We start from the raw sequence: 22873 nt of genomic DNA, 5'->3' as shown, positions 1-22873 counted from the left end.
ACGTAGCACAAGCTCTAACGAGGTTTGTGTGAATGCAGGTTCGTTTAGGTGCCCTGAGGCCATGCCTGTCTCAAAGCAGAGTGCGATGGATGATTTGTGTTCAAGGTGGTGAGAGAGTGGTGTGTGTGCATGTGTGTGTCTCTGTGTGTGTTTTTGTGTGTGTGTTCATGCGTGTGTCCGTGCCTCCATGCATGCCTATGTGGAATATAGCAGATGTGAGATGGATGATTTGAGTTCAGGTTGGGGCGGTTATTGACACCTGGGTCAACTGTATTCTGGGGAAGCTAGTAAAGTTGTGGGAGGACCGATGCAAAAATGTCCCACAGGCGACAGTACCACAGGGCATGATGGGTAAGAGGCCCACGCCTTTATAGACACAGAGTGCTCGTGACAGCCTGACTAAACACACACACAACATGCACGCCAGCTAGCACATTTGGTGTCTTGGAAGTTTTGGAACGTAAGTCTTTGGTTTCCCATTGGTTCTGGGGACAAAGACATACGTTTCCTGACCAGTAAAACTGCATTTAAAAAAAAACATTCTGAGAATGGAAGTGAACATTTTGCCTGAATGTACATTTTCAGGTTTTATTAACGTTCTGAGAACAGAAATTGTATGTTATTTGAAGTTAAGTTAGTAACGTTCTAAGAACATTTTCTAAATGTTGTGAATGTTTTGAACGAAATGTAAAGGTTATTTGGAGGTTTTTGAAATAACGTCCTTAAAACTTTCACTGAATGTTTCAATAAGACTGCTGTTAACTGTTTGGAACTCCATGCACGGATAGGACACATGGAAATTCATTTCTTAGGCATTATTCATGCAAACACATTTATTTTCTATTGTGGCATGGCGTCAGTGAGATTCAAACCTATGATCATCTGTCCTCTATCCATAGAATTAGTCCCCTGCGCCACCAGGTGAATGGAATGTATATGTTTTTAAATAACATTCTTTTAATGTTACTAATGTTTTCTTGTGGTTTTATTGGAATGTTTTCTTAATGTTCTGAGAACATGACTTTAAATTGAACTATAAGGAAACCTACTGAAAATGTTATGCTGAAGTACTTAAAGTCCCACAGAAGAACATTGTTTCTTAACATTCTCTGAACTATTTGAGAACATTCCCAATGTCAAATCAAATTCAAAATCAATTGTGTTTGTCATATGCTTCGTAACGAATAACAATAACGAGTAGTGATCGCTGTTTCGGTCACAGGAAATGATGGCGGAGACAATAAGTAAAAAAAAAGGTTTTGGTCAGGAGCCTGTAAGATGGCTGCTATCCACTGCAACGCCATCAAACCAGTTGGAGAACGCTCCTAGAACGTTAACATTTTAATTAAATGTAACCATGTTTGAATGTTTAAAGTCTGTTAAATGAATGAAATACCAAGAAAATACATTTATATACACTACCGTTCAAAAGTTTGGGGTCACTTAGAAATGTACTTGTTTTTGAAAGAAAAGCATATTTTTTGACCATTAAAATAACATCAAATTGATCAGAAATACAGTGTAGACATTGTTAATGACTATTGTAGCTGGAAACAGCTGATTTTTAATGGAATATCTACATAGGTGTACATAGACCCATTATCAGCAACCTTCACTCCTGTGTTCCAATGGCACGTTGTGTTAGCTCATTTTTATTTGACCTTTATTTAACTAGGCAATTCAGTTAAGAACAAATTCTTATTTTCAATGACGGTCTAGGATCAGTGGGTTAACTGCCTTGTTCAGGGGCAGAACAACAGATTTTTACCTTGTCAGCTCAGGGATTTAATCTTGCAACCTTTCGGTTACTAGTCCAACGCTCTAACCATTAGGCTACCTGCCGCCCCCTAATCCAAGTTTATCATTTTAAAAGGCTAATTGATCATTAGAAAACCCTTTTGCAACATGTTAGCACAGCTGAAAACTATTGTTCTGATTAAAGAAGCAATACAACTAGTATTACTGTTCAATTTGATGTTTTAATGGTCAAACAATGTGCTTTTCTTTCAAAAACAAGGACATTTCTAAGTGACCCCACTTTTGAACGGAAGTGTATATTTTTGTCAAGTTCCTTAAATGTGTTGAGAATGTTCCTTGTGGGAAGGTTGTATGCAAAATAACAATTGGACATGCTCTCACCAAGCTCTAACAAACATATTGTTCTCAGAATGTTATGTGCTAGCTGGGACACACACACACACACACACACACATATATATATTTTCTCTCATGCCCTTTTCCATGCAACACACATTTAATGGAACACACCATCTTCTCGGGTACGTGTGCACTCATGCACGCCCACGCACACACACACACACACACACACACACACACACACACACACACACACACACACACACACACACACACACACACACACACACACACACACACACACACACACACACACACACACACACACACACACACACACACACACACACACACACACACACACACACACACACACACACACACACACACACATACACACTGGAGTGTTGAATCTCAGAGCAGGTTTTGGGATAACAGACAGGAGTATAGTAGAGGAATGAAGAAATGGAGAGGTTGAGTCAGAGAGACCAACGGAGGGGTGAAAAGAGGACAAACTCTTCCTGGTTTCAGCCCAAGTCTTCCTCCTCGTCTTCTTTGCTGGAAGAGAAAGATGCAGCTGTGTTTAATGTAGCTGCTAGAGAGACTTTGGTCCTCCAGTATAACACATAGATAACAACGGTTAGGTCTGAATGAAGCCTTTGTACACAGATAGACCCTGTGGTATGGGACTCACCTAAATCAGATTACAGACTCTGAGTTCTACAGTACAGACTCTGAGACTAAACTCAAATATGGACAGAACTGTCTCTATATGTGTGAGAAAATAGAGAACCAGAGAGAGAATGAGGAGGATGGAGAGACAGAGGCAGAGAAAGAAAGGATGGAATGAGAAAGAGACAGAGACAGAGACAGACAGAGACAGAGACAGAGACAGAGACAGAGAGAGAGAGAGAGAGAGAGAGAGAGAGAGAGAGAGAGATGGAGATACAGTAGAGAGAGAGGGAGAGAGAGAGATACAGTAGAGAGAGAGAGAGAGAGAGAGAGACAGTAGAGAGAGAGGGAGAGAGAGAGAGAGAGATGGAGGGAGGGAGGGAGATACAGTAGAGAGAGAGAGAGGGAGAGAGTGCACGAGAGAGACAGAGAGAGAGAGATCAAATCAGTCTTTACTGGGTGATCAACTGGCAGAACTCCATGATGACTCATTCTGTTTCCATTAGATCAACGGACTTTACAGATAACACACACGCACACACACATTAACCCCCTGGCCGGCTCTAGCCTTTTGGGGGCCCTAAGCGAGATTTGGGTTCCCTAAGCGATGCCCACCACCAAGCGGGCAGACATTTTTAGTGGCCCCCCTCTTGACGGCTAGGAGAAAAAAATATGTTTTAATAAAGTTTATTTCCTGCAATTCTACGCATTTTGCCATGGGGCGTAAAGAAAATGTTGCAGTTTTAAAGCAAGTTTTCTGCAGTTCTACACATTTTGCCATGGGTGCGGAGATACATTATTGAAAGATTTAAAGCAAATTCCCTGCAATTCTACCCATTTTGCCATGATGTGGAGATAAATGTTTGCAGCTTTAAAGCTATTTTTCTGCATTTCTACACATTTTGCCCTGACTTATGCCATGTTAATGATATCTGAGTGAGAGTAACTAACAAAATCAATGGGGGCCCCATGGAGGTCAGTGCCTCTGGGTCCGGTCCAGGGGGTGTCGAACTCATTCCATGGAGGTCAGTGCCTCTGGGTCCGGTCCAGGGGGTGTCGAACTCATTCCATGGAGGTCAGTGCCTCTGGGTCCGGTCCAGGGGGTGTCGAACTCATTCCATGGAGGTCAGTGCCTCTGGGTCCGGTCCAGGGGGTGTCGAACTCATTCCATGGAGGTCAGTGCCTCTGGGTCCGGTCCAGGGGGTGTCGAACTCATTCCATGGAGGTCAGTGCCTCTGGGTCCGGTCCAGGGGGTGTCGAACTCATTCCATGGAGGTCAGTGCCTCTGGGTCCGGTCCAGGGGGTGTCGAACTCATTCCATGGAGGTCAGTGCCTCTGGGTCCGGTCCAGGGGGTGTCGAACTCATTCCATGGAGGTCAGTGCCTCTGGGTCCGGTCCAGGGGGTGTCGAACTCATTCCATGGAGGTCAGTGCCTCTGGGTCCGGTCCAGGGGGTGTCGAACTCATTCCATGGAGGTCAGTGCCTCTGGGTCCGGTCCAGGGGGTGTCGAACTCATTCCATGGAGGTCAGTGCCTCTGGGTCCGGTCCAGGGGGTGTCGAACTCATTCCATGGAGGGCCGAGTGTCTGCAGGATTTTGGTTTTTCCTTTCAATTAAGACCTAGACAACCAGGGGAGTTCCTTACTAATTAGTGACCTTAATTCATCAATCAAGGCTGGAGCAAAAACCTGCAGACACTGTGGAATGAGTTTGACATGTGGACTAGACTAACTTATCAATCTAAAAATGTTTAGCTGACATGGCTAATTGAGTGACTGTCAGTGATTGACAAAACAAGAGAAAAACTACTGATGCACAACCAAATTTCTACCTTGCAACTTGTGTATTCTACTATTGTAACTTTTAACAGTAAGTTGAGACTCCGTCTGAGAAAAAAATAAAAAAACGTTTTATTTATTCATGTTGGTGAAAGTTCAACAGGTTCACTCCACAGCACAGATACTGAACTAAACAGCCTGACATGATGCAGATCAACTCAGGAGCACAAGACTGTAAGGCCCAGATTCAATCTGATCGCGGGTGATAGGCATTGCGGCTTTTAAAGGTAATTTCCGAATTTTATTTTTTATTTTTTTATTTAACCGTTATTTACCGTATGTAGATTGAGCCGACATATGCAGTGTTTACCGTGAATGTGATCTCCGCGAACATTGAATCCCGGCTTAAGTTGCTCTGGATAAGAGCGTCTGCTAAATGACTAATGTAATGTAAAATAAGTAGAGAGGGGGCAGGAGAAAGAGACAAACAGCAATATAGAAAGAGTAACATAGAGAGGGAGAAAGAGACAAACAGCAAGATAGAAAGAGTAACATAGAGAGGGAGAAAGAGACAAACAGCAAGATAGAAAGAGTAACATAGAGAGGGAGAAAGAGACAAACAGCAAGACAGGCAGAGTAACATAGAGAGGGAGAAAGAGACAAACAGCAAGATAGAAAGAGTAACATAGAGAGGGAGAAAGAGACAAACAGCAAGATAGACAGAGTAACATAGAGAGGGAGAAAGAGACAAACATCAAGATAGAAAGAGTAACATAGAGAGGGAGAAAGAGACAAACAGCAAGATAGAAAGAGTAACATAGAGAGGGAGAAAGAGACGAACAGCAAGATAGAAAGAGTAACATAGAGAGGGAGAAAGAGACAAACAGCAAGACAGGCAGAGTAACATAGAGAGGGAGAAAGAGACAAACAGCAAGACAGACAGAGTAACATAGAGAGGGAGAAAGAGACAAACAGCAAGATAGAAAGAGTAACATAGAGAGGGAGAAAGAGACAAACAGCAAGATAGAAAGAGTAACATAGAGAGGGAGAAAGAGACGAACAGCAAGATAGAAAGAGTAACATAGAGAGGGAGAAAGAGACAAACAGCAAGACAGACAGAGTAACATAGAGAGGGAGAAAGAGACAAACAGCAAGACAGACAGAGTAACATAGAGAGGGAGAAAGAGACAAACAGCAAGATAGAAAGAGTAACATAGAGAGGGAGAAAGAGACAAACAGTAAAGACAGACATCTAAAATGGAGGTGGGATTTAGAGTGCCTGTATTTGATTACTGACTCGCTCTCTCTCTCTCTCTACAGCGGTCAGGGCAGTTTATGCTGGAGATGGTGATGTCATTGCTGGACGTGCAGTCTGATTGGCTCTGGTGGGGCATTGATGTGATTTGATTGGCTGTGGTGGTCTATGGTTTGGGGAATGGAGAATAGGGAAAACATCATAAAACTGTCTGGCCACTGGACTGGCAGTACAAGAGATGTTAATTTTTACTAACACACAAACATGCAGATACACAACAATAACACAACACAACGCACACACGTAAAGTTTGCTAACACCCAGTGTTGCCAAAGCCAACTTAGATGACCCCGGGGAACCCCATAGACAAGGTGGAAACATGCAGCTCTTTCCAGACGGTCTACTGCTTCCCACTGTCCACATATACAGGCTGTTAGTGTGCTACTGCATAGCTCAGCTAATGTCTGACGTATGGGTCATGACAGACACTGTATCTGACACTTTACAGCTACCTGTTACCGCTCTACCACAACTACAGCACATCGGACAGTAGTGTTCTCTCTCTCTCCCCCTCTCCTGCATATCTGAGCTTTGTGAGGGACAGTATCATACTCCTACATAGTTTAGAATCTAAATGGAGGAGGTTTGTGATCATAATCAAGTAATCAAGTTATGTGCAACTCAAAACAACACACACACACACACACACACACACACACACACACACACACACACACACACACACACACACACACACACACACACACACACACACACACACACACACACACACACACACACACACACACACACACACACACACTATAAACATGAGTTATGCAGCAGGAAACTATTGTAACACATTGAATCGATACTATCTAAACTTTAGATTCAATGTGTTACAATAGTTTCCTGCTGCATAACTCATGTTTATAGTGTGTGTGTGTGTGTGTGTGTGTGTGTGTGTGTGTGTGTGTGTGTGTGTGTGTGTGTGTGTGTGTGTGTGTGTGTGTGTGTGTGTGTGTGTGTGTGTGTGTGTGTGTGTGTGTGTGTGTGTGTGTGTTGTTTTGAGTTGCACATAACTTGATTACTTGATTATGATCACAAACCTCCTCCATTCGCTGTGGTCCCTGAGGCAACAACAAAATGAGAGAGGGAACAGCAGGAGGAGAGATGGAACAGCAGGAGGAGAGAGGGAACAACAGGAGGAGAGAGGGAACAGCAGGAGGAGAGAGGGAACAGCAGGAGGAGAGAGGGAACAGCAGGAGGAGAGGGAACAGCAGGAGGAGAGATGGAAAGCAGAAGGAGAGAGGGTACAGCAGGAGGAGAGAGGGAACAGCAGGAGGAGAGAGGGAACAACAGGAGGAGAGAGGGAACAGCAGGAGGAGAGAGGGAACAGCAGGAGGAGAGAGGGAACCGCAGGAGGAGAGATGGAACAGCAGGAGGAGAGAGGGTACAGCAGGAGGAGAGAGGGAACAGCAGGAGGAGAGAGGGAACAGCAGGAGGAGAGAGGGAACAGCAGGAGGAGAGAGGGAACAGCAGGAGGAGAGAGGGAACAGCAGGAGGAGAGAGGGAACAACGGGAGGAGAGAGGGAACAGCAGGAGGAGAGAGGGAACAGCAGGAGGAGAGAGGGAACAACGGGAGGAGAGAGTGAACAACAGGCCTAGAAAATGGAAAAAGGGAGGCATAGTTCCTTATCCACAAACAATAGAGTAGGATGAAGTTGATCTACCTAACAACTACAGTAGGATGAAGGTGATCTACCTAACAACTACAGTAGGTTGAAGTTGATCTACCTAACAACTACAGTAGGATGAAGGTGATCTACATACCAACTACAGTCGGATGAAGTTGATCTACCTAACAACTACAGTAGGATGAAGTTGATCTACCTAACAACTACAGTAGGATGAAGTTGATCTACCTAACAACTACAGTAGGATGAAGTTGATCTACCTAACAACTAGAGTAGGATGAAGTTGATCGACCTAACAACTACAGTAGGATGAAGGTGATCTACCTAACAACTAGAGTAGGATGAAGTTGATCTACCTAACAACTACAGTAGGATGAAGTTGATCTACCTAACAACTAGAGTAGGATGAAGTTGATCGACCTAACAACTACAGTAGGATGAAGTTGATCTACCTAACAACTAGAGTAGGATGAAGTTGATCTACCTAACAACTAGAGTAGGATGAAGGTGATCTACCTAACAACTACAGTAGGATGAAGTTGATCTACCTAACAACTAGAGTAGGATGAAGTTGATCTACCTAACAACTAGAGTAGGATGAAGGTGATCTACCTAACAACTACAGTAGGATGAAGTTGATCGACCTAACAACTATAGTAGGATGAAGGTGATCTACCTAACAACTACAGTAGGATGAAGTTGATCTACCTAACAACTAGAGTAGGATGAAGGTGATCTACCTAACAACTACAGTAGGATGAAGGTGATCTACCTAACAACTAGAGTAGGATGAAGTTGATCTACCTAACAACTAGAGTAGGATGAAGTTGATCTACCTAACAACTACAGTAGGATGAAATTGCTCTAAACACAGATTTGTGACCTGCCATATGGTAGAGTTAGGATTTGGGGAGGATAAGCTGATCCTAGACCTGGGCAGTTTCTACTACTGTAAGAACCACTTGGTTGACAGAGTTGATTTACGAGAAAAAACAAAGATGCTTAGTTACCACCAACAACTCCACAGAAGACACAAACAACAGTAGAAGTTGCCCTTAGGCACAGATGTAGGATCAGCTTACCCTCACCAAATCTTATCTTTAGCCATAAGGGGAAAAATGCAAAACGGGCCTTAGACCAGTGTGAGGGCTCAACATTCACTCTAGTCCCAGAATTAGGAACGCTATTAGAGAACAGCGACATCCACTAGTGCAGCGGTTGTACTGTCCTATTAAAGGGGCTCTGCCTATGTATGCAACAGTTCCACCTGCAAAGAGGCCTTTGTGTCTTTGTCCGTAGCTGTAAAGGAATACAATTCCATAAAGGAAAAACTGAATTTCACAAACCATGAGGATCAAGGAATTTGATAAATAGTTGAGTAAAGCACTTTTAAGTGTGATCGGGTGGGTCAAACCTACAGTGCATCTCAATAGTCTAACGAAGTGGCTAGCTGACCCATAGCATTTGGGAGACTGAATTAGTGATGCACTGGCGCAATCCTGTGGATATTGAGTGAACTACATCCACAACTCTCAACCAGGAGACCAGAGAAAGACAGATAGACTGACAGAGACACAGTGTGTGTGTGTGTGTGTGTGTGTGTGTGTGTGTGTGAGAGATAAAGAGAGAGAGATAAAGAGAGAGATAAAGAGAGAGAGATAAAGAGAGAGAGCGAGAGAGAGAGAGAGAGAGAGAGAGAGAGAGAGAGAGAGAGAGAGAGAGAGAGAGAGAGAGAGAGAGAGAGAGAGAGAGAGAGAGAGAGAGAGAGACCATTGTAAATACAACCCATATTTATGCTTATTTATTTCCCCTTGTGTACTTTAACCATTTGTACATTGTTACAACACTGTATATATACATAATAGGACATTTGTAATGTCTTTATAGTTTTGAAAAATGTTTACTGTTCATTTTTATTGTTTATTTCACTTTTGTATATTATCTACCTCACTTGCTTTGGCAATGTTAACACATGTTTCCCATGCCAATAAAGCCAATTGAATTGAATTGAATTGAATTGAATTGAGAGAGAGACAGAGAGAGAGAGAGAGAGAGAGAGAGAGAGAGAGAGAGAGAGAGAGAGAGAGAGAGAGAGAGAGAGAGAGAGAGAGAGAGAGAGAGAGAGAGAGAGAGAGAGAGAGAGAGAGAGAGAGAGAGAGAGAGAGAGAGAGAGAGAGAGAGAGAGAGAGAGAGAGAGAAACCCCAAAAAGACTAAAATAATGATTTTCCAGAGAAGATCCAGATCTCAGGGAATTAGACCAAAGTTCTCAATTGGTACAAAATATATAGAGTACTGCACACACTACAATTACTTAGGTTTAAAAATAAGCTCAACTGGACACCTTAATGAGGCAGTGAATGAACTGAGAGAGAAAGCACGCAGGGCATTCTACGCCATTAAAAAGCAAATTCAAATTGAAATACCTATTAAAATTTGGCTAAAACTAATTGAATATGTCATTGAACCAATTGCACTTTATGGCAGCGAGGTGTGGGGTCCACTTGCAAAACAAGATTTCATCAAATGGGGCAAACACCCCATTGAAACCCTGCATGCAGAGTTCTGTAAGATTCTCCTACATGTCCAGAGGAAAACTACAAACAATGCATGCAGGGCAGAATTAGGCAAATATCCACTAATAATAAAAACTCAAAAAAGAGCAATTCAGTTTTGGAAACATCTAAAATACAGTGACCCCCTCTCATATCACTACCAAGCCCTGCAATGCCAAGAGCTGAGCAAAGAAAAGAGTCCCCTCATCCAGCTGGTCCTGGGGCTGAGTTCACAAACCTGTTCTACTAACACACTGAAGCCTCAGGACCAGAACATCCAATCAATCAGGATAAACCAAATTACAACACAGTCAAAACAAAACTACATTGCTTATTGGGAAACACAAGCACAAACACAAAGCAAAATGCAGTGCTATCTGGCCCTAAATCGACAGTACACCGTGGCTAAATATTTGACCATGGTTACTGATCAAAACCTTAGAAAAACCTTGACAAAGTACAGGCTCAGTGAGCACAGCCTTGCCATTGAGAAGGGTAGACACAGGAAAACCTGGCTCTCTGTAGAGGAAAGGCTGTGCAACCACTGCACAACAGCAGAACCTGAGACGGAGCTGCATTTCCTGACAAAATGTCAACAATATAAAACAATTAGAGAGTGTCATTTCCCCAAATTTGAAACTCTTATTCAAGGTTTCAAAGACCTCTCTGATGAGAGTAGGCTACCCGTCCTGTTGGGGGAGGACGCAGAGAGCTGTGGGTTGGCAGCGCACTACATTGCTGCCTGCCATAAGTTGAGGGACAGTGTCTGACAGACCAATCAACCTGCACATGTCTTCTACTGTATGTTTATTGTTATTGTTCAATGTATGGTTATTTTGACACTTGGTTATTGTTGTTACTGTTGTCCCGTTGACAATTTTGATTCTCATTTTTATATTGTAAATAAGCTTTGGCAATATGTACACTGTTACGTCATGCCAATAAAGCAAATTGAATTGAATTGAATTGAATTGAATTGAATTGAATTGAATTGAATTGAATTGAGAGAGAGAGAGAGAGAGAGAGAGAGAGAGAGAGAGAGAGAGAGAGAGAGAGAGAGAGACTAGATTGCTATGTGGCCCTAAACAGAGAGTACACAGTGGCGGAATACCTGACCACAGTGACTGACCCTAAATTAAGGAAATCTTTGACTATGTACAGACACAGTGAGCATAGCCTTGCTATTGAAAAAGGCCGCCGTAGGCAGACCTGGCTCTCAAGAGAAGACAGGCTATGTGGACACTGCCCACAACATGAGGTGGAAACTGAGCTGCAATTCCTAACCTCCTGTCAAATGTATGACCATATTACAGACACATATTTCCCTCAGATTACACAGACCCACAAATAACTATTGTTACAACACTGTATATAGACATAATATGACATTTGAAACGTCTTTATTCTTTTGGAACTTCTGTGAGTGTAATGTTTAATGTTGATTTTTTATTGTTTATTTCACTTTTGTTTATTATCTATTTCACTTGTTTTGGCAATGTAAACATATGTTTCCCAAGCCAATAAAGCCCTTAAATTGAATTGAGAGAAAGAAAGAGACAGAGATATAATTGAGAGAGAGATTTAATTGAGAGAGAGAGAGAAAAAAAATGAATTGAGAGAGAGAAAGAGCGAGAGAAAGAGAGATAAAGAGAGAGAGAAAGTCGTTTGGGGTTTTCAAAATGCGAACCAGGCGCGCGCTGAGAGAGAAGTCGAATTGAGGGACGCGCGAGGGAAGGAAGGTCTCCTCGCGCTGGAATAAAAGCGCTATTGATTGTTGCTTTGGAGTAAAACTCCACTATTCAGAGAGGGATACAATCGCTATAAATGAGGGAAAACGACGAAAAAGATGGATGTAGCCAACCAGAAGTGTGAAAATTTAAACAGAAAAGTTGTCAAGAAAACCCAAACATTGATTTACCTCAATTTTTGTTGAAAGATGAATATGGGTACTTTCTTCGGATAATTTTTGGAGCGTCGAACCAGGAGGAACATTCAGCAATAGAAAAGTAGACTATCTGACTGATAGTTAGGCCTATGGGGTTTTCTTTATTGGAAGCAATTAAACATGCATTTGTGAATCTGTTACGCATTAGTGAAGGTTTAACGACACTAAATTTGACTTTTCTTCGGGACAGGTGTTGGTTTTGAGCTTGAATCAGTTGTTTAGTTGTTTTTGACTAGTTGTTTAGACATTTGAAGTGTTAGTTGCGCACAGGTTAAGGTAATAATTTATGGCACATATTCCGGCCCAAAAATATTTTGATAGTTTAGGCTACTGTTTGTCAAAAATAAAATAAACCTAGAACAACCTCTGTTTAATTCATTAAAAAGCTGTCAAAATATTGTTAAACCTGATAGCAACAGACCATAACTAAGTAGTCTGTTTTTCGCTCAATAATATTTGAAGCAGGGTTATCGGAAGCAACACAACACGGTTACATTACAACGCGCCCAAGCAATACCACTGGAACTGTGTTTTTTACGGTTTTCACGGATCCCTGGGGAATACCGCGAGTTGAAAGACCGCGCATGTGTTCGCGCTGTTATGCCGGAGCACTGAATTTAAACGAACTCTAGGGAAATTAAAGACCAAGTCCGGGAACAGAAAGAGAGATAACACGAAGCCCGTCCATCCTTTACAACATGGAGCTGCACAAATACCTGCTACTCCTCAAGTTAATAGTTCTCCTCAAAGGTAAGTTTGTAACCAGTGTGAGTTGTGACGTTGTCTATCATCTCAACCTTTCTAGAGCTGTTTTTTTTCTCACGAATACCTTTAATCCTTGACCCCGACCTTGACCTTTTACAAAGTCACTTCAATGACAGCATTTTGAAAGTTTAAGTAGCCTATACAAACATGTTCATGAAAATTAGGCATTTTCTAGTTCGAGATTCATCAGTGTATTTGTTATCCCAATGGCATTGCAGGACCTACAACCTCTGCAGAGAAGTCTTTGGACCTTTATACCACAGCCAGCTAATGCACCTACAGTACATCATAGGTCCTAGAACATAAACACTGATCCTGTAAACCAGTTGAAAGACCTCTATAACCACTACAGTGTGCAGGGTCATTCTCTATGCTGAGACTTGGCCCAGCTATTTACTGTGTAGGCATACAGCTGTTTCCCTGGTTCCCCCCTGCTGCTGCTCCCCTGTCCAATTGTATGATATGGTAATCAAGTTACCTACTGGAGCTCCCTCAGTGGACTCACTCCTTATCTTCAAACAACCATGAATAATGAATAATGTGTTATATTTATACACAATATGGCTTTTCTCTAGGTCTCAAAGCTCAAAGAACTTGAAGTTGAAGTGATTCACCTAAACAACTGCAGGCATCATTCTCTAAGGTACAAAGGCTGAGGCAGGATATTTAGAAAGCTACTTATAGCCTCCCTGTAGGCTTACATCATGTGAGAGATAATGCCCAGCCACAGCCACGGCCTCTTATGGCACAAGAGGTTTTCCACTTTCACCAAATCCCATCCAAATCCCATTTTGACTGCCACCTTAATCACTACGTTGGTGGCAGAAGTGGGATTCTGCAGTCTGGCCTTTTTTTCCCTCCTGCAAGGTTTAACTGTACAATATGGTAATGAACTTACATAGCTTCCTCAGTGTGTAGGGCTATCTTCTCTCCTGCAAGGTTTAACTGTACAATATGGTAATGAACTTACATAGCTTCCTCAGTGTGTAGGGCTATCTCCTCTCCTGCTGGTTGCTGGATCAAACCCCGCCCCCTCCCCTGAATTGCAGTGGGAGGGTTAGACCTAAATCCTATCAGTAATATCCATCTCTCCAGAATTCACCTAGAAGCTCCAGTTATAGTAATACGGTATTTCCGTCAGACGAACCACACTCATTTTCACGCTTGTTAATGTCGACTACCCCACCTCCCAACCCCTGCATGTTACCTCTACCATAACACACCTCACTCACTGACTCCTGTTAGACGGCAGGAGAGGAGAGAAAATACTATTATAGTTTCACCAGGAATGAGTGTTGACACAGTCGATAAGCAGCGAGTAAATTGCTACGTTACTGTGCAGTGAGTGGCCATGAAAAGAATGAAGATATGGTATTATTAGACAGGGCAGAATCACGGTAATCTATTGCAAGGCATGATACAGTAAAGCTAGACCCTGTAAGATTTCTTCCTGCTATTAGCAACCTCCATCCCACTCTAGTAGAGCATGGTGAGCTCCATGATGATCCTGGAGTGTTCATAAGTATGTCCACAGTGTATAACACTGTAATAAGGAGGCAGTAGACATCTTACTTAAAGGTGGGGTGTTTAGAAGTAGCGTTTTGGATCTATGAATCCATACACTGAGTGTACAAAACATTAAGAACACCTGCTCTTTCCATGACATATACAGACCAGGTGAATCCAGTTGAAACCTATGATCTCTTATTGATTTCACCTGTTAAATCCACTTCAATTAGTGTAGATGAAGGGGAGGCAGGTTAAATAAGGATTTTTAGGCCTTGAGACAATTGAGACATGGATTGTGTATGTGTGACATTCAGAGGGTGAATGGACAAGACACAATATTTAAGTGCCTTTGAACAGGGTATTGTAGTAGGTGACAGAAACACCGGTTTGAGTGTCAAGAACTGCAATGATGCTGGGTTTTTCACACTCAACAGTTTCCTGTGTGTATCAAGAATGTTCCACCACCCAAAGGACATCCAGCCAACTTGACACAACTGCGGGAAGCATTGGAGTCAACATGGGCCAGCATCCCCGTGGAACGCTTTCGACACCTTGTAGAGTCCAATGTTTTGTACACTCAGTGTTATATATAAACCTGGTTTAACTGTTCTGTGTAGGATCCCTGTATGATGTCAAACATGATCTGAGTGAGACCATGTACCAGTCCAGCACAGCACAACACTGCTGTCTGTTCAGGCCATGTACCAGTCCAGTACAACACAACACTGCTGTCTGTTCAGGTACATCTCCTCCTGCTGATCCTGAGGAATGAATGAGGAAGGAATGCATTGAAGTCACCGTAGTCAGACGCTGTTTGTGGTTAGCCTGTACTACACTTCATTACCTGTTTGAGACATGTATGTATTGACTGTGTGTGTGATGTTGATGGTTTGAGCAGGCCTCCCCAGTGTGTTAACCAGGCATACCAGGACTGTTAGCTGCTCTGTTATGCTTTGCTGAGATGTAGAACACAGGTGTGTGTATGGGGGGATAGCTGGGGAATTCCTTCTCTTCTCTCTCTCTCTCTCTCTCTACTCTCCCCAGTCCTTCTCCTACACAATCTCTCTTCTCCCAATCTCTCTCTCTCCTCTCCTATCCTCTTCCCAGTCCTTCTCCTCTCCCCAGTCCTTCTCCTACACAATCTCTCTTCTCCCAATGTCTCTTTCTGTTTCTCTCATTGTTCCCTCTCTCTTTCCCTCCCTCTCGCTGTCCATTAAATCTCTTTCCTTCTCTGTCTTTCTTTCTCACTCCCACTCTCTTCCACCCCCATACCCCACTAGGGACTGACAGAGATGGGAACAGAACATGATGGAGGTGAGTCAGAGAGCAAGAGAAATGGAGGTGGGGGGGGGGGGGGGGGTAGAGCGAGAAGCCTTGTAATTCAATGAAACAGGGAGGCAGACACCTACTGTGGTCATCATTGCACGGCCTACCAGAGACGACCAAAGTATAAGCCAAGAGGCCACTGCAGACATGTGAAGACAACAAGAGATGAAGAGGAGAGGAGCAGATAAAGAAGTGGACAAAATAAAATGATGGGAGTGAGTGGTAGAAAGATTGGTAGACAGTTTAAAGTAGAAAACGTGTGTGTGTGTGTGTGTGTGGGTGAGAGAGAGAGAGAGAAGCTGTGATAGAGAGACGGTGGTCCATTTGAAATACCATAAATCAGAGCCACATGTAGTCTCCATACTTAACACACGTCTGTGGTCAGGCTGCCATTCATCTGTAACACACGTAACACTGTACTGTTAACTCCACTGACCTGTCATCCCCGAATATATACATCATTCAGTAGCAGTACACACAAACGCACACACACACACACACACACACACACACACACACACACACACACACACACACACACACACACACACACACACACACACACACACACACACACACACACACACACACACACACACACACACACACACACACACACATAGCAGCAAGAGCATCGTGAGCCGATCGCATGGTTGAATAGAGAGAGGAATCTGAATCTGGATGGGGTTTGGCTGCATAAATGTTTACAGTCAGTTGTCATGATGATCCCTGGTCAGACAGGCTGTGGTACAGACCCATATAAACCAGCTGAAAATGGGAGTGGAGGAGCAAAAGAGGAGGGTGGTTTGGTGGTGAGGGTGAAGAGCCGGGGAGGGGGTACAGGAGGAAGAGGAGGATGAAAATGGGATGATTTGAGTGGAGAGTGGGGGGTTATGGTGGCGGGGGGTAGGAGAGAGGGGTGAAGGGGTCTTGGTGATGTGACGGACAGTCTTTGAAACATATAAGAGACGAGTGTGTGTGTGTGTGTGAGAGAGAGATGCCCGGCCACAATTAAAGAGAGTTGAAGTGATTAAACAGTAGAGATGTTATGATGTCACATCAGTGAAAGAGAGGAGCAGGATCATGATTACTGTATGGGAGAGGCATGGCTCCTATAATCAAGGAAATTCATCTGGGGGGAGAAAGAGGAGGAGGATGAAGAATAAGATGGAGGGAGCAAGCAGTGAGAAGGAGGAAGAATAGGATGGAGGGAGTAAGCAGTGAGAAGGAGGAAGAATAGGGGGAAACATATCCAGTTACTTCTAGGATTTTGTGTGTGTGTGTGTGTGTGTGTGTGTTTGTGTGTTGGTGGTTTTTGGTAGCGTGTTTTGTTCACCAGTCTGCTGGTGAGTTCTGCACTGTAAAAAAGTCTAGTTGTTTCATCTAATTATTATGAAGTAACTGGTTCCACAGCCTTTTTAAGTTTAATACACTTTTCGATCAAAGTGTTACCTGAAATTAACATTTTTAGTTGGCCCAAACTTAGCTCCAATTTACGCAAAAACGTGTGAAAAAAATTCAGTCAACTTAAAATGATGTGTTTGCTAAAATGTTTTCATGTTCATTCAACTAGAAATGATTATTTGGGCATCTTAATTAAGAAGGTCTGTGCAACTGGTTACATTTAACATACAATGTTTTAAACCTACATGATTACTTTGTGCATGTTCATTTATACAGTAATTCATATTCAACATGTCCTCAACTGGGGGTTGAACTCACAACCTTCTGGATCACAGCATTCTGAGCTTCCTGCTACTCCACCAAGTCTGTGTCAGTGATCAGTTAATCAGACTATTCTCTCATCATTGATTTGAGTTACTTATTTCAGTAATAGTCTAATGTTGGTGGGCATAGTACTCATTTTTATGTTTCTCCTTAATCGCTATGATAAATAAAATCATTTTACTTGAGTACTTTTAACAGAGCTGAGATTTACTTTGAAGTGCAAAGTGTAGCAGTACAGATGAACTCAGTAATTGACACAGACACGGTGACATAGCAGGAAGATTTGTGTCCTGTGTCCCAAGAGGTTGAGAGTTCAAAGTCCAGGTGAGGATGTGTTGAAGGATAATTACTGTAGAAATGAGTTTGCACAATGTCATCATGTTTGTCAAATATGTCCGTTGAAAATATTGTATGTCAAAAGCATGGTTTATGTATGTGTAACTAGTTTCAAAGCCTTCTTTAGTTAAGATGTCTAAATAATCATTTCTAGTTGAATGAACATGTGAGGTAAGTTGAGCAAGCACATCATTTTAAGTTGACTACATTGTGTACATTTTCAGAAGTTGGAGCTATGTTTTGGCCACCAAAAAAATGTAAGATCAGGTAACACCTTGATCGAAATGTTGAGAAAACTTAAAAAGGCTGTAGAACCAGTTACTTAAAGATGCACTGTGCAGAAATCGCTCCGCCATTTCCTGGTTGCTAAAATTCTAATAGTTTGCCTAATTTCGGTTTGTGACAAAACAAGCAAGTATAGCGTAGAAAATCGTTCTATCATCCATAACCAAACAGATAGTATTTTCAGCTGTTTGAAGCCGGTGTACAAAACAAAATAAAAGATGCAAAAAATAAACTTAAGAACGGGAAGCATAGAAATAGCGCACATAGAACATATCTACTGCTTTTTAGACTTGCTTACAATGAGAATGACAGATCTATAACTCACATCTATAACTGTTATTTGTTGGGTCGGGTCGGGTCACCCAACAAGTAACATACTGCAGCTATAAGGATTTTTTACAGTGTGTTGGTTAGGCCTGTATGTACCCTATGTTTGGGGTTCTAGCCTGGGTTAGGCCTGTATGTACCCTATGTTTGGGGTTCGAGCCTGGGTTAAAACTGTAGGTACCCTATGTTTGGGGTTCTAGCCTGGGTTAGGCCTATATGTACCCTATGTTTGGGGTTCTAGCCTGGGTTAGGCCTGTATGTACCCTATGTTTGGGGTTCTAGCCTGGGTTAGGCCTGTAGGTACCCTATGTTTGGGGTTCTAGCCTGGGTTAGGCCTGTATGTACCCTATGTTTGGGGTTCTAGCCTGGGTTAGGCCTGTATGTACCCTATGTTTGGGGTTCGAGCCTGGGTTAGGCCTGTATGTACCCTATGTTTGGGGTTCTAGCCTGGGTTAGGCCTGTAGGTACCCTATGTTTGGTGTTCTAGCCTGGGTTAGGCCTGTATGTACCCTATGTTTGGGGTTCTAGCCTGGGTTAGGCCTGTATGTACCCTATGTTTGGGGTTCTAGCCTGGGTTAGGCCTGTAGGTACCCTATGTTTGGGGTTCTAGCCTGGGTTAGGCCTGTATGTACCCTATGTTTGGGGTTCTAGCCTGGGTTAGGCCTGTATGTACCCTATGTTTGGGGTTCTAGCCTGGGTTATGCCTGTATGTACCCTATGTTTGGTGTTCTAGCCTGGGTTAGGCCTGTATGTACCCTATGTTTGGGGTTCTAGCCTGGGTTAGGCCTGTATGTACCCTATGTTTGGGGTTCTAGCCTGGGTTAGGCCTGTAGGTACCCTATGTTTGGGGTTCTAGCCTGGGTTAGGCCTGTATGTACCCTATGTTTGGGGTTCTAGCCTGGGTTAGGACTGTATGTACCCTATGTTTGGGGTTCTAGCCTGGGTAACTGTTCGGTCTGTATCTCCATTGTGTTTATATGCATTACAGTTGGGGGTGTTTGCTAAAGTGTTCGGGTGTCTGTGAGTCTATTTTAGTGTGGCACTCCACTGGTCTCCTCTCTTTAAATGACAACATCATAAAGAGTGTAGTGTGGCTTTTATTTTGAAGGTTGGCCTGTGTGTTTCCATGTCTGTTTTCTCAGTCACACACCTCCCCTGGGCGACTCAATGAACTATCCTTCTTCCATTCCTTTGCTTGCACCGTCGCTCTACCTCTTACTCTCGTTCTTCTGTACCTCTCTTGCTTTCCCTCTACTCTCTCTCTCTCTCTCTCTCTCTCTCTCTCTCTCTCTCTCTCTCTCTCTCTCTCTCTCTCTCTCTCTCTCTCTCTCTCTCTCTCTCTCTCTCTCTCTCTCTCTCTCTCTCTCTCTCTCTCTCTCTCTCTCTCTCTCTCTCTCTCTCTCTCTTTCTCTCTCTCTTTCTCTCTCTCTCTCCCTCTCTCTCTCTGTGTCTGTATAAAGGGCAGGTTTGTATGGTATAACAGGGAGCTACTATACTACATAGTTTTTATAACCCACAACCCCCCGTCTCTCTCTCCCTCCCTCCCTCTCTCCCCTTCTCTCCCTCTCCTTTCCCCCCTAGACTGAACTCCCTTTTTCCTCAAAGGTCATCTTTGGTCACTCTGTTTATCCTTCTCCCCTCCCCCCATCTCAATTCAATTCCATTTGCCAAAACAATGTAAACTCTCTCGCTCCCTCTCTCTTTCACTCTCTTCATTTCCCCTACCCCAACCCCCTCTCAATTCAATTCAATTCAATTCAAGGGGCTTTATTGGCATGGGAAACATGTGTTAACATTGCCAAAGCAAGTGAGGTAGATAATATACAAAAGTCAAATAAACAATAAAAATGAACAGTAAACATTACACATACAGAAGTTTCAAAACAATAAAGACATTACAAATGTCATATTATATATATGCAGTGTTGTAACAATGTACAAATGGTTAAAGCACACAAGTTAAAATAAATAAACATAAATATGGGTTGTATTTACAATGGTGTTTGTTCTTCACTGGTTGCCCTTTTCTTGTGGCAACAGGTCACAAATCTTGCTGCTGTGATGGCACACTGTGGAATTTCACCCAGTAGATATGGGAGTTTATCAAAATTGGATTTGTTTTCGAATTCTTTGTGGATCTGTGTAATCTGAGGGAAATATGTCTCTCTAATATGGTCATACATTGGGCAGGAGGTTAGGAAGTGCAGCTCAGTTTCCACCTCATTTTGTGGGCAGTGAGCACATAGCCTGTCTTCTCTTGAGAGCCATGTCTGCCTACGGCGGCCTTTCTCAATAGCAAGGCTATGCTCACTGAGTCTGTACATAGTCAAAGCTTTCCTTAGGTTTGGGTCAGTCACAGTGGTTAGGTATTCTGCCACTGTATACTCTCTGTTTAGGGCCAAATAGCATTCTAGTTTGCTCTGTTTTTTTGTTAATTCTTTCCAATGTGTCAAGTAATTATCTTTTTGTTTTCTCATGATTTGTGGTTTTCTCTCTAACCCCCTCTCTCCCCACAACCCCCTCTCTCCTCACAACCCCAGCCCCTCTCTCCTCACAACACCCTCTCTCCTCACAACCCCCCCTTTCCTCACATCCCCCTCTCCTCACAACCCCCTCTCTCATCACAACCCCCTCTCTCCCCCAGCCCCTCTCTCCTCACAACCCCAGCCCCTCTATCCTCACAACCCCAGCCCCTCTATCCTCACAACCCCAGCCCCTCTCTCCTCACAACCCCAGCCCCTCTCTCCTCACAACCCCAGCCCCTCTCTCCTCACAACCCCAGCCCCTCTCTCCTCACAACCCCAGCCCCTCTCTCCTCACAACCCCCTCTATCCTCACAACCCCCCCTTTCCTCACATCCCCCTCTCCTCACAACCCCAGCCCCTCTCTCCTCACAACCCCCTCTCTCATCACAACCCCCTCTCTCCTCACGACCCTCGCTCTCCTCACAACCCCAGCCCCTCTCTCTCCACAACCCCAGCCCCTCTCTCCCCACAACCCCAGCCCCTCTCTCCTCACAACCCCAGCCCCTCTCTCCTCACAACCCCAGCCCCTCTCTCTCCACAACCCCAGCCCCTCTCTCCCCACAACCCCAGCCCCTCTCTCCTCACAACCCCAGCCCCTCTCTCCTCACAACCCCAGCCCCTCTCTCCTCACAACCCCAGCCCCTCTCTCCTCTCAACCCCAGCCCCTCTCTCCTCACAACCCCAGCCCCTCTCTCCTCACAACCCCAGCCCCTCTCTCCTCACAACCCCAGCCCCTCTCTCCCCACAACCCCAGCCCCTCTCTCCTCACAACCCCAGCCCCTCTCTCCTCACAACCCCAGCCCCTCTCTCCTCACAACCCCAGCCCCTCTCTCCTCACAACCCCAGCCCCTCTCTTCTCACAACCCCAGCCCCTCTCTCCTCTCAACCCCAGCCCCTCTCTCCTCTCAACCACAGCCCCTCTCTCCTCACAACCCCAGCCCCTCTATCCTCACAACCCCAGCCCCTCTCTCCTCTCAACCCCAGCCCCTCTCTCCTCACAACCCCAGCCCTTCTCTCCTCTCAACCCCAGCCCCTCTCACCTCTCAACCCCAGCCCCTCTCTCCTCACAACCCCAGCCCCTCTCTCCTCACAACCCCAGCCCTTCTCTCCTCTCAACCCCAGCCCCTCTCTCCTCACAACCCCAGCCCCTCTCTCCTCACAACCCCAGCCCCTCTCTCCTCTCAACCCCAGCCCCTCTCTCCTCTCAACCCCAGCCCCTCTCTCCTCACAACCCCAGCCCCTTTCTCCTCACAACCCCAGCCCCTCTCTCCTCACAACCCCAGCCCCTCTCTCCTCTCAACCCCAGCCCCTCTCTCCTCACAACCCCAGCCCCTCTCTCCTCTCAACCCCAGCCCCTCTCTCCTCTCAAACCCAGCCCCTCTCTCCTCACAACCCCAGCCCCTCTCTCCTCTCAACCCCAGCCCCTCTCTCCTCTCAACCCCAGCCCCTCTCTCCTCACAACCCCAGCCCCTCTCTCCTCACAACCCCAGCCCCTCTCTCCTCTCAACCCCAGCCCCTCTCTCCTCTCAACCCCAGCCCCTCTCTCCTCTCAACCCCAGCCCCTCTATCCTCACAACCCCAGCCCCTCTCTCCTCACAACCCCTTTCTATAACCTTCTCTCTGTTGTAATGTTTCCTCAGGGTTGTGTGAGTGTTTCAACATCGATGTTAAGCGGCCTCGTATCTACACTGGTCCAGAGGAGGCCCTGTTTGGTTTCTCTGTGCTACAGCATGACAATGCGGGGGACAAATCGTGAGTATCAACGTCTGTATGTGTGTGTGTTTGTCAAAGGTCAAAAAGGGGGTGCTTATATTTGTCTTGTTTCACTGCATGTACAAGTGGGTAACCTGTAGGTGTACAGGTTATTGATGGCGACCCTGGAGCGATTAGGGTTCACTGCCTTGCTCAAGGGCAGGCTACCTGCCGCCCTCCAGGCTACCTGCCGCCCTCCAGGCTACCTGCTGTCCTCCAGGCTACCTGCTGTCCTCCAGGCTACCTGCCGTCTTCCAGGCTATCAATTAGTGTATCTGTAGTAGAATGCATTGATAAAATCCTCTTACCTGATTGGCTGTGTGT

General features: G+C 44.5%; 1 protein-coding gene across 1 annotated transcript in view; it reads left to right on the top strand.

Moving 5' to 3' along the window:
• The first annotated feature begins 11781 nt into the window (after positions 1 to 11781).
• Positions 11782 to 22873, top strand: part of LOC139572295 (integrin alpha-10-like) — a 69315-nt gene continuing 58223 nt past the window's right edge. Inside the window, exons 1-2 of the mRNA XM_071394961.1 lie at positions 11782 to 12746; positions 22438 to 22549. Coding sequence (XP_071251062.1) covers positions 12695 to 12746; positions 22438 to 22549 — 164 coding nt within the window. The 5' untranslated portion in view covers positions 11782 to 12694. The remainder of the gene's footprint in view (positions 12747 to 22437; positions 22550 to 22873) is intronic.

The sequence above is a fragment of the Salvelinus alpinus genome, chromosome 4 (genome assembly GCF_045679555.1).
Source record: "Salvelinus alpinus chromosome 4, SLU_Salpinus.1, whole genome shotgun sequence".
NCBI classification, from domain to species: Eukaryota; Metazoa; Chordata; class Actinopteri; order Salmoniformes; family Salmonidae; genus Salvelinus; species Salvelinus alpinus.
Note: the sequence above shows the minus strand (reverse complement) of the source record. Positions and strands in the feature narration are given on the sequence as shown.